Below are 11,917 nucleotides of genomic sequence, written 5' to 3' on the forward strand. Positions count from 1 at the left end.
TGCTTAAAAAATAGACATGGTATCTTGTTGATATTGTGGCCTAATCTGTCTGACCTCTGCATTACTTGAGGATGTGCTAATTGCCTTCCTGATATTGATGTTCTTCTCAAAAATGAAGGATGCAAACTCATTGCATTATGCTGTCTGAGAGCATTTCACTGGGATTCTGACCTGGGGGGTTTGTCAGTCTCTCAACAGTGGCAAAAAGAGTATCTGCATTGTCTTTTCATAGTCTGAACTGCTGTTGATCATCTCCAAACTGATTTCTGTCTGTTTGTTTTCTTACTGACTATTATTGGAGCAATATTATCAATAACATTCTTAAACTTTTGTCTGCAGCAATGCTTGGTGTTAAAGATATAGCCTCCATAGATAGCACACTTGTGCTCTCGTTAATGCATCTCCTTCTGACAGAGACTGATGTAGATTCAGTTCTATCAGAGCTCAAGATATCAATGAAAATACAGAAGTGATCAGATAGTGCCACTGTATGTCCTTAAAAAGAATGGATGAAATGTTTAGACCCCTACTGATGATTAAGTCTAGAGTGTGTCCACCTTTGTGTGTGGGTCCATTGGCTCAAATTAAAATATATAGATGTGAATCATCACCCTAACATTTTTTAATTGGATGAATTAAACTTTTGTGTGTGTGTGTGTGTGTATGGCAACATAAAGTGCAAGCTATAAGATTGTGCCCCCTGTAAGATGATGTGTGTAAATGCACAGATTTATTTATTTATTTTTTCAGATTTTGGTGCTGATTTGAAATATGTTACAGAATCACCAGTTTATATTTTTTTTTTATTTTGAGATCTGTACTACATATGTATATATGCACTACTTATGTAGGCCAAAAGGTGCAAATCCATGAATGAATGCTCCAAAGTGAAGTAAACTTGAGCAGTTTTCCCTTGCTCAGGGAGTAGAGTGCAATGAACACTGTGTAGGGAGCCTAGGGACATGTCAATTGGAACAGTTATTAACAGTAGTTAATAAAAAAAAAATACAAAATTATAATAATTCATGTCAAAAGGCTGATGAGTCCCGCTCATTTTCTATAAAGACCACAAACATAACAACTATCATGCTAAAATGCCTCATAACTGTTCTATCTAGCTTCCTCACATACATTTTTAACCATGTTGCCTCCTTTTACAGCTTCTGACACTTGTGGTTGGAGCTCATCAGCTAAATGTCATATCTATTTATAATGGCAGTGCACTTTTACCACATGGACTGGATCTGTAGCTTTAAGCAGAAACCAAGAAACCAAAATTGCAAGTTGCAAGGGAAGTATATAAGTAATGCATTAGACTGAATATGCAAAATACAGCTTCTCAAGCTTTGACTCACACTTTCACATACTTTGAATAAAGACTGATATAAAGATAATAAGTCTCTCAATCACTCATCATTTTTTAAAAACAGAGGTCTTCAACCCTGGTCCTGTGGACCCAATGTCCTGCAAATTTCCAACCTGCTTCAGGTTACCTGTGTGTGTATTTTCAAGAGATCTTGAAAGGTGTGTTTAGAGTTTAGGTGTGTTTGATTAGGGTTGGAGCTAAATTCTATAGGATGGTGGGTCCTCAACAAGACCTCTGTTGTTAAACGAACACTCCACTTTTGTTTTATTTATTTATTTATTTATAAATAGTCTCATTTTCCAGCTCAACTAGAGTTAAACAGTTGAATTCTACCGTTTTCGAATCTATACAGCAGATCTCCGAGTCTGGTGATATTATGCAGCACCTGAAAATAATTCCAGTTCGGTAACTTCCAATAGCCTATTTTCAGGCACTGCGTAATATCACTGAACCTGCTGCACCCATGGTCAGACATGGGCAGTATTTCAATGAAATGTATTTTAAATACGTATTTAATTACTTTAGTGTATTTTGTAATTTGTATTTTGCAGGTGTGGAAAAAATAAAATGTAGTTTGTAACAAAATATTTTGAGGGAGTGTATTTAGAGTATTTCAAATTTCAAAAATCACCATATGCTTATCACCATAGTAAATGATTTTGCCATATTTTCGGTCCGATTTTGGCAATGGCAGTGTCCAGGTTAGATGCACGAAAGTCAAGTGACACCCTGTAGACCGGGCTCCCTCCAAGAAGAGAATGAGTTTTGAACACACAAGAAGAAGTGTTTTGTGATGTGAAAAAATGTACAGTCTACACACACATATTGCACACTGAACGGCATTATAGAGAAAATAATTGTTCCTAATGAGATCAATGCACTGTGTTGTCATTAATAAAAGGACATCATACCTATTATGAAACCGCGCCAGCGCGACTGCCATAACTCCACTGAACGCTCCATGCTAAGCAAGCATTCACAATATAACATCCATCTGCAGTTTTTACACTTTTTTAAATGTAATACATATGAAATATATTGATATTCCGTCGGATTTTACATAAAATAATCATCAATCCTATTGTTTTTCCAATTATTGCGCACGCAGCACAATTCTAATTCGCAATATGATGTTTTATAACAAAGTTCGAGAGGAGCAGTCACAGTTCATTAACCTGATTAACACAAGTGGAGACCAATCAGTAATCAGCTCATGACAAGGCATAAATAACAGCAGAACCTGCCTCTGTTCATTGACAGTTTTCAGCATCCCTCCTCCACCCCATTTCTCACTTATAGATCCATCTACTCTTACCACAACCGGGGGGAGTACTCAGGGTTCGGGCCACATCCCGAGCTCGGAGCCCTCCACCCAGCACGCCAAATACGCATAACCTTACTGTAGTAAATATACATAGATGTGAATTCGTGAATCTACTATGGAAAAGGCATATGCGGTCAGGGCAGTTAGAGTCTCGAGTGTAAAACAAACCCACACATATTATGATTAATATGATTAATCATATATACTATGATTAAAATGGAACTTTGATTTTGTGATGAAAATTCTTGGTCTGTTATTTTTTCCCCCGGAGTACTAGATTATCCCCAACATTTTCTGCAGTAATACGTTAGTTCTCCACTGATCTGAGCTAATGAGCTGATTACCTAGTGAGGTAGGGGTCCAGAGAGAATAATATATACTACCACTCTCAAAACCTATTTTAAAGGTCAGGCTATAGGCCTACTGTAGTAGGCTTAAAGGCATTCATTTAATGTACATTCAGTAAAGCAATATGGTGTGCATTTTCCTGTAGTAATTATGAAGAAGTAATTGATTTAAAGTCAATAGATTTCATTCTGGCTAAATGTTTTATTAATAGAGCTTACTCTTTGGTGTGTAGTAATTTGAATTATGGCTGTGTAAATTGCAACTGCTACTATTTCTGTTATTGACCTTTCAATAAAGTTATGCTATTAAGGGCAGCCTACCACACCATTGATGTGAACTCAGCTATACATGCCATTTACGTCAGAGGGAGCTATTTCAGGCCCTGTTGAGATTTAGAGAAATGCCCATGCTTTTTTATTTTGCTTTTTTTTATTTTTATTTAGAATTTACACATTTCTCATATTTGTGTTATTGCTACTATTTGTGTTATTGATCTTTCAGTAATAAAAAAGACATATTAAGATTATTGCGAGAGTATTTTTGTATTTTCAAAATACTAATTACTTGTATTTTATTTAAATACATTTTTCACATCAGTATTTTGTATTTTATTTTGTTACATTTCATGAGCCAGTATTTGTAGTTTGTAACAAAATAGTTTTTGATGTATTTGTGCCCACCTCTGCCCATGGTACGGCAGCAAATTTCCTTGATTATTACACCGGAATGAGAGTACTGCATAGTTCCTAGCCATATCTGCCTAGAAAATGCAACTTCTCATTTTTTCTCATGCAGTAAGAGAAAAACACAGCTAGATGTAAATACTGCTTCTTTGTGCTCAAGGTTCTGTGCACTATGTGCAATTTAATAACTTCAAATTAATCAAATGGCACAAATCTTTGTGGTTTGATAATTGAATCCTTCCAATGAATTCTCATAAAGCCACAAGTATTATCAAATATTACTATCTGAGATAATTTTACCACAAGCTGAAAATAACAAGTTACGGGAAGCTCAGTTTCTCCACCCTCCTTTATATAATATTTCAGCTGAATATAAGGCCAGCGAGAGCGCATTGATTCACTGATTGTCTTCATGATGACCATCATCTCTCTGCTCCTGCTGGCCTCTCTACTGCCACACCTGACCTTCACTGGTGAGACTGATCAAACACAATTCTAATAGCACAAGTTTTATATAAGACAGTGAGGAGGAACTGTAACAACTAACACTATCTTTCTCTCATTCTCAGCTAGTGTGAATGTGGGTATAGTGAATGGCACGGAAGCAAAACCTCACTCCAGACCTTACATGGTGTCTGTTCAGATTGACAAGCATCACGCCTGTGGTGGATTCCTCGTCTCTGAGAGATTTGTCATGACTGCTGCACATTGCCAAATAATGTAAGACAAGTAGTGACTTAGCTAATTATATATTTTAGATCATACAGTATAAGGTAACACTTTATTTCAATAGTCTTCTTTAGACATTCTACTAACTATAAGTAACTCTGCAGCTATCAGTCATAAGATTATTAGTAGACTGTCTGCTTCAAATCTGCTAACACTTTAGTTTGATAACAGACATTCTACTGACAATAAGTAACTTAGCAAGTATGTTAACTTGTTTTGCTACCCCAACACTAACCTAGCAATCTACAAACACTCTAATTAGAGTTAGTTGACATGTAGTTGCAAAGTTACCTAAAGATAGAAGAATGTATAAAGTAGACTTTACTGAATAAAGTCTATATTATATACAGTACAATACAATACTGCAACTTTGCTACACCAAAACGCAAAAAAATATAAAATCTGAGTATGGGTCGCCTCACTTCTACTTTATATTATTATAATACTACTATTACAAGTTAGTAATTATATTTTAGATTATATAATACATATATTAATTAATTTAAATAATATTTTTTTTTTATATTTATATATAATTATTTTTTTTTATATTTAGAATTATATTAATGTATTATAATTTAGGTAATAAAATATATTACAAATTAATTAATTAATTATCATTATTTACTTTGCATCAATATAATAATAATAATAATAATAATAATAATAATAATAATAATAATAACAATAATAATAATAATAATCTAATAGGAAATTGTTATTAAACAAGCTAAATAAAAAAAAAATCATAAATAATAATTACATTTCATGAAAACGACTACAGTCCAACCAAATACTGTACTGTAAAATAAGCTATTGCTAACTAAAGCTTGTCTTTTTAACAGTTCTCCAGCTCTGACAGTTGTGCTAGGTGCACATGAGCTACATAAAAAGGGCGAGAATTTAGTCCGAATCAAAGTGGAATCATCCCATCAGCATTCGGACTATAACCCAGAAACACTTCGTAATGACCTCATGCTTTTGAAGGTAACAAACTGCACTTATTTTAGTTGACTTTCGTAAACTTGCATGCAATATAACAGCCAATCTATAGTATTATGGATGATGATCAATTCTTTATGATAGGGATGCTACCATTTTTTTTTTCTTCACAGTTAGAAAGAAATGTTCAACTTAACGACAATATCAAGCCGATATCCATACCAACAGAAGAAGGTGATATCGAAGCAGGTTCTGTTTGCAGTGTCGCAGGCTGGGGACTTTTAGAAACTAATGGCACCATAAGTGATCGCCTCATGGAGAAAAATGTGATGGTCATGGATAACAGAAAATGTGAAAGCAAATGGACGAAGACAGACTTTTCAGCTTCCCTGATGATGTGTGTTTATGGAGATGGAGGAAGCTGTGTGGTAAAAAAACAACATTCACTAAATCTTAATGTGTGAACTGGTTTCAGTGAAATTAAAAATGATGACAGCATGTGACTGATATATTGATCTGTTTTACTAACAGGGAGATTCAGGAGGTCCTTTGGTTTGTGGAGACACTGCTTTTGGGGTCTCATCTTTTGGTGACCGTAAACTCTGTAATTCACCAGAGCTACCTGAAGTGTATACTAAGATTTCAGCATATCTTCCATGGATAAAGAAAATAATTGGAAATGGCAATTAAATCTTGCAGATGAAATGGGGTGATTTGTTTTCTTTTTGTAGTCGATTTCCCAAAAAATTTTACTTCAATAAACATAATATGCATTGATATACTGTCTAAAGATTTTATTTAATCAGAAATTGTATTTTAAACCAGATATGATATATATAAAGCACAAGGTTGGGGGTTCGATTCCCCGGGAACACATGATATGTAAAAATTGATAGCCTGAATGCACTGTAAGTCGCTTTGGATAAAAGTGTGATTTTTGCTGTCGTACGAGTTTGCATGCGATTTTTTTCAATCGCGTGGAAATCGCGTATGCTCGTATGGTCTCAGCTCGTATCATTTGCAGAGATGTATAAAGTACTAGAGACCCAGACTTAAAGTACAAGTTCTCTATCAAAAAAGTGACTTGAGTAGAAGTTGAAGTGCTCTTTAAGCACCACACTTAAGTAGAAGTACTAAAGTATTCAACATTTTTTCTACTTAAGTATTGCAAGTAGTCTATTTTAAAATTTACTACTCAAGCACTGAAAGTAAAAGTAGAAGTATTGTGTTATGTAGCTTTTAAAGAATGTAGTCAAAAGTTTGAACATATTGTTTTTACTATTGCAAATGATTAACCTAAAGGACAATCACAAATCCTTTGACTGTAACTTCTTGTAAACAAAAAACGGTTACTAGGGTTAGTTCACCCAATTTGCAAAATGATGTCATTAATAACTTACCCTCATGTTGTTTCGAACCTGTAAGACATCAGAGGGTCAGTTAGAATTATTTCAAGCATCGAAAATACATTTTGGTCCAAAAATAGCAAAAACTACGACTTTATTCAGCATTGTCTTCTCTTCCGTGTCTGTTGTAAGACAGTTAAAAACAAAGCAGTTTGTGATATCCTGTTCGCGAAGGAATCATTCGATGTAACCGGATCTTTTTGAAACAGTTCACCAAATCAAACTGAATCGTTTAAACGGTTCGCGTCTCCAATATGCATTAATCCACTTGTTTAATGCGTCTGACACTCCCTCTGAGTTAAAACAAACCAATATCCCGGAATAATTCATTTACTCAAACAGTACACTGACTGAACTGCTGTGAAGAGAGAACTGAAGATGAACACCGAGCCAAGACAGATAATGACTCGTTCACGAGTCAAGAACCGTTTCTGTCAGACGCGTCCGATTCGTGAACCGAGGAGCTGATGATACTGCGCATGTGTGATTTAGCATGAAGCAAACCGACACACAGAGCGTCTGAAAAACTGAACCTCATTTTCCTCTTGCAACATGGTCAAGTCAAGCATCGTTTATTTATATAGTGCTTTTAATAATACAGATCAAAGCAAAGCAACTTAACAGTATTAAATAGGAAAATAGTGTGTCAGTCAATAATGCAGAAGGACATTAGTAAACTCAGTTTGTAGTCAGTTTAAAAGGCAGTTATCATTCAATTCAGTGACGTCATCCTTCAGCTAGGTTCATTTTAAATAGTATCTGTGGAATCATTTGCAATCATGTCAATGATATCACTGTAAATGAAGTGACCACAACGAAGCAAGCCAGAGGCGACAAGGAACCAAAACTCCACCAGTGACAAAATGGAGAAAAAACAAGGTCTTTACAGGGGATCTGTATCTGGGGCTCTAGTTGTCCTGGTCTCCGCTGTCTTTCAGGGATGTAGAGGTCCTTTCTAGGTGCGATCCACCATCTGGTCTGGACTGCAGTGACCTTCGAATAAGAAAGAAACAGATTAATATAATTGAAGATGTTAATATCTATACGATGTTTGATAGGGAGCCAGTACAGGGTTTACAGAACTGGGCTAATCCGGTCATACTTCCTGATTCTAGGAAGAACTCTAGCTGCTACATTTTATTATTCATAAGAAAATGGTGACTTTAATACCTAAATTGCTTTATTAACAGTAGACATGCATGCACAGCCATATTAATGATTATTCCCATTGCATCTTGTCATCTTGTACAGAGCAGTGATTACATATTCATGCATAATTTGCACACCTGGTAAGCAGTTGTTGTAAACCTCGTCGCAGTGTCTGCAGGGTGTACATTTTGAAGAATTCCTGGCATGGCTTAGACTTGTTCTCCATTTTGTTCCACCTGTATATTGAGATGAGGAGCATGAAAACAGCATTATTACAAAGATAAACATTCAGACATGGTAACTGAGAAATGTAATGTTATGGCACCTTTTTAAACCTCTAATCAAATATGTAAAAGAAGATACTCAGTCAAGCCAGCTGGATTGTGCCCTCTTTCGAAAGGAGTCTGTATACAGTACAGCAGACTTCTGAATTTGGAACAAATCAAAGACGGACTTAGTAATGTAGCATCACCCCTCCTCCAGGAACACGTAAAGAAGAATTTCCAACAGGACAGCATCTGGCAACTATTGGGTATTACAAAAAAAAAAAAAAAAAAAAAAAAAGGTGTCAGTGCCATGGTTTTGTCTCAAGATGCACATCAGTAATGTTTTTTTTTTTTTTTTTCTAAATGCATGTTTACAAAAGCTACTTCAATGTTCTAAATTTAACTACAGCCTAATCCTGGCTTAATCCAAGCCCTGTCTGTGAAACTAGACCTAAAAGTTATAAGGAATTATGAACCGGTCCATTATATTTTGTATAGAAAAAAAAAAAAAATTGTTTTGCATTCACATGCTTACAACTTCAACTGGTACACAGAACAGTTCTGCACATGCATAGTATTAGAGAAAACACACCTCAATAGTGCAACAAAAAAAAAAAAAACTTATTTTAAGAACTCCTAAGTTAATGTATATCACACAATCTCCTGAAAGAGATAACATGCAAAAATATATGGTTAGTGTTGCAAATTTATCTTCTATCATTCCAGTCAAACAACATTCTTTTATATTCAGTAGACTGTTAACACGCTAACAAACGTTAATATTTAATGGTACGTCAAACGTAATTTGAAGTTAAAGGTAGGCCCCTAACAAGGTACACAAACAACGTTGCTACCACTAATTAGATTTCATTGAACAATTAAACCAAAGTAGGCACCAAGTCTACCAAGTCGTTCACCAAGATAACAATTAAAATCAAACTTACAACGCAAAAAAACATTAATTACTCCGATGACCATTTTCTGAACTTACCGTTTGATCAATCGCAACCATTACTGAAGCGTTTGGGTGCAGTTATATCTGATTGGTTGCGCCCACGTTGGTCGATACTGATTGGCTCCCACCGAATGGCAGGTCCCGCCTACTATCCGGCTGCCAGTTACTGCCTTCCGGCTGTCAATGGCAGCCACTTCCTGCTGCCAGCTGCCGATTTTTTATCTGAACCCCTGCTGGTACAGTAGTGAAGTAGTTCTACTTCGTTACTATACATCTCTGATCATTTGCGATGAATTATGAGCCGAGCAGAGTGGCTTACGAGCACTTCCCGACCTCCTGATCATTTTTAAACATGTCTAAAAAGTTTGTGAGCTATTGGTTTGAATTCGTGACATGTGTGCGGTTGAACAAGCCGATTTGTTGATTTATCTGAAGTCGACCAATCACGAACTAGGAAAACCACAGAAGAAGAAAGACTAATAGACGGCAGCGCCACGGCGAATGTGGGTAACTCGCTGAACTCTAGCAGGAACAGCGAGCGCTGTATGATGTTTCTAGCAACGTGTACCATGCTTTTTAATCCTCTCTCTCTCGCTCTGTCTCACACACATGCATATGTAGTTTACAGGGACTCTCCATAAACGTAACGGTATTTTATACTGTATGTCCCCATACCTTAATCCATCACGGAAAATGCATGTTTAAAATTTCTATTAAACACCGTATAGTATTTTTAAAGCCATTTGGTTTACGAGGGCACAGGAATTGTCCTCACAAACCATGTTTACATTGTAAAACCTATTTCAGATATTTATTAATCATATACAAGAACACACAAACAGGGTAACCAAACGTCCCGGTTTCCTATTGCTGAAAAATAACCTGTACGTGTAGGAAACAGTCACGGCTCGTACCAATATTTTATATGCAGCTATGAGAGAGGGAGAGCAGTTATATTAGGCGCGTTCCACTTGAAGCACCGCTGCACGCACAGAATGATCACCTGTATGACATCAAAGTTCCGCGAGAGCGATTCGAATGCATTGGATATGTGTGCTCTCTTATCTCTCTCGCGGTACTTTAATCGTACTTTAAACCTTCTGTGCGTGCGGCAGTGCTTCAAGTCGAACGCGTCTGTCAACTTCGTCCGATTGCTTCTGGAATTCGCAGGTTGTAATATCATGTCTTTAGTAGAATCTCTAAAGAAGACTAGCAAAATAAAGTGTTACCTTATACTGTATGATCTAAAATATATAATTAGCTAAGTCACTACTTGTCTTACTTGCTTTGGCAATGTGCAGCAGTCATGACAAATCTCTCAGAGACGAGGAATCCACCACAGGTGTGATGCTCGTTAATCTGAACAGACACCATGTAAGGTCTGGAGTGATGTTTTGCTTGCCTGCGCTTATAACATCTCAAAGAGAAAGGAAAATTTTGAATTGCATCATATGAGCTCTTTAAAAATTATATAAAAAGGGTGGAAAAACTGAGGTTCCAGTTACTCGTTACTTTCAGTTTATGGTAAAAGTAGCTCAGAAAAATTACATTCAGCACCTTTAACAGTCTATGACATCTTGTGGTATTTTTTTAAACTGTAAGCAAGGTCTTGTTTACACTACATTCTACCTTTTTTCATGTATTTAACTTCTAGCATTTTCATGTCAAACATTTTAATTATTAGCTCCGACTTATAAGGTCTTCCTAAAAGTCTTTAGCAGTGAAGTTAGCATTTTTGCAGTATAATACACTTTTACCCTATGTCTTGTAAGCAGGAAATATACTATCTCTCGAATCAACGTGGTGAAAACATCTTGTCTGCAGGAAATGAATCAGAATCCTTCCTTTCTGAAAGTTAGGAATAGGCCTTCATATTTGCAAAATATGTTTTGACATGCCCTGACATTTGTGGGTTTTTTTTTTTTTTTTTTTGCTTATAAACATTTCATACAGGACCACTTTTGTAAGTAACTTAAGTTTATTGAACACAATTTATCTTTGGCGGTATAGTTCCTTATAGGGCTGTTGCTCCCAAATTAATTGAACATAAAGATGAAGAGCTTAAACATTAACCCCCCAAACATAATGAGAGATATTACTGCCTGGAAAAGAACCCCCCCAAAACCATCCTTGTTCCATTGCTGTAAAAGATAAAAGACAATATTATTGAGATATTCTTAATGCAGCTTACTGGCTAGCAGAGGGGTATAGAGTCCAGTCCAGTGAGCGCATGATCTGAACACAACTGTAGCTGTCAACGCCATGTGTGATTAATTATAATGCCAATAATACCTACCCTAATGCTGGGGAACCCTGCATAAAGATTGAATGCATCGTAAGCTGATCTTAAATGTATTCCACAATGACACTTTCATACATTTTCACTTTTCTCTTTAAATTGCAACAGTCTTAAGATTTAGTTTAACTGAGCAGGGAAAATTTTGTTAACCTTTATATGCTCAAAGTGCACACAAAACAGCAGACTTATTTAGTATTTAGTTCTCAGTTTACCATAATTTGTCATTTTCGAGCCAATGTTGACTGAGGCAGCCACCTCCGACAAGAAGGTTTTTTCTCTCTCTCTCTTTCCTTTCCTCTGTCGGAGAGCACACATTAATAAAGAGCACACTACAGCCTCGATTTTATTAAAAAAAAATTCTTACATTTTTTTTTTATTAAATCTTGAAAACACTGCATTAAATTTAAAGCATTTTCAAGGATTTCAAGCACCTGTACGACCCTGTATGAC

The 11,917-nt window shown here is 35.9% G+C and overlaps 1 protein-coding gene across 1 annotated transcript; it reads left to right on the top strand.

Moving 5' to 3' along the window:
- The first annotated feature begins 4,125 nt into the window (after positions 1 to 4,125).
- Positions 4,126 to 6,194, top strand: LOC127943350 (mast cell protease 1A-like). Its single transcript, XM_052539739.1, has 5 exons — positions 4,126 to 4,194; positions 4,291 to 4,441; positions 5,296 to 5,437; positions 5,566 to 5,820; positions 5,924 to 6,194. The coding sequence occupies exons 1-5, from the start codon at positions 4,134 to 4,136 to the stop codon at positions 6,080 to 6,082; spliced, it is 768 nt and encodes a 255-aa protein (XP_052395699.1). The 5' UTR covers positions 4,126 to 4,133; the 3' UTR covers positions 6,083 to 6,194.
- The last annotated feature ends 5,723 nt before the right edge of the window (positions 6,195 to 11,917 follow it).

Source organism: Carassius gibelio, chromosome A22 (genome assembly GCF_023724105.1).
Source record: "Carassius gibelio isolate Cgi1373 ecotype wild population from Czech Republic chromosome A22, carGib1.2-hapl.c, whole genome shotgun sequence".
In the NCBI taxonomy this organism is placed as follows: Eukaryota; Metazoa; Chordata; class Actinopteri; order Cypriniformes; family Cyprinidae; genus Carassius; species Carassius gibelio.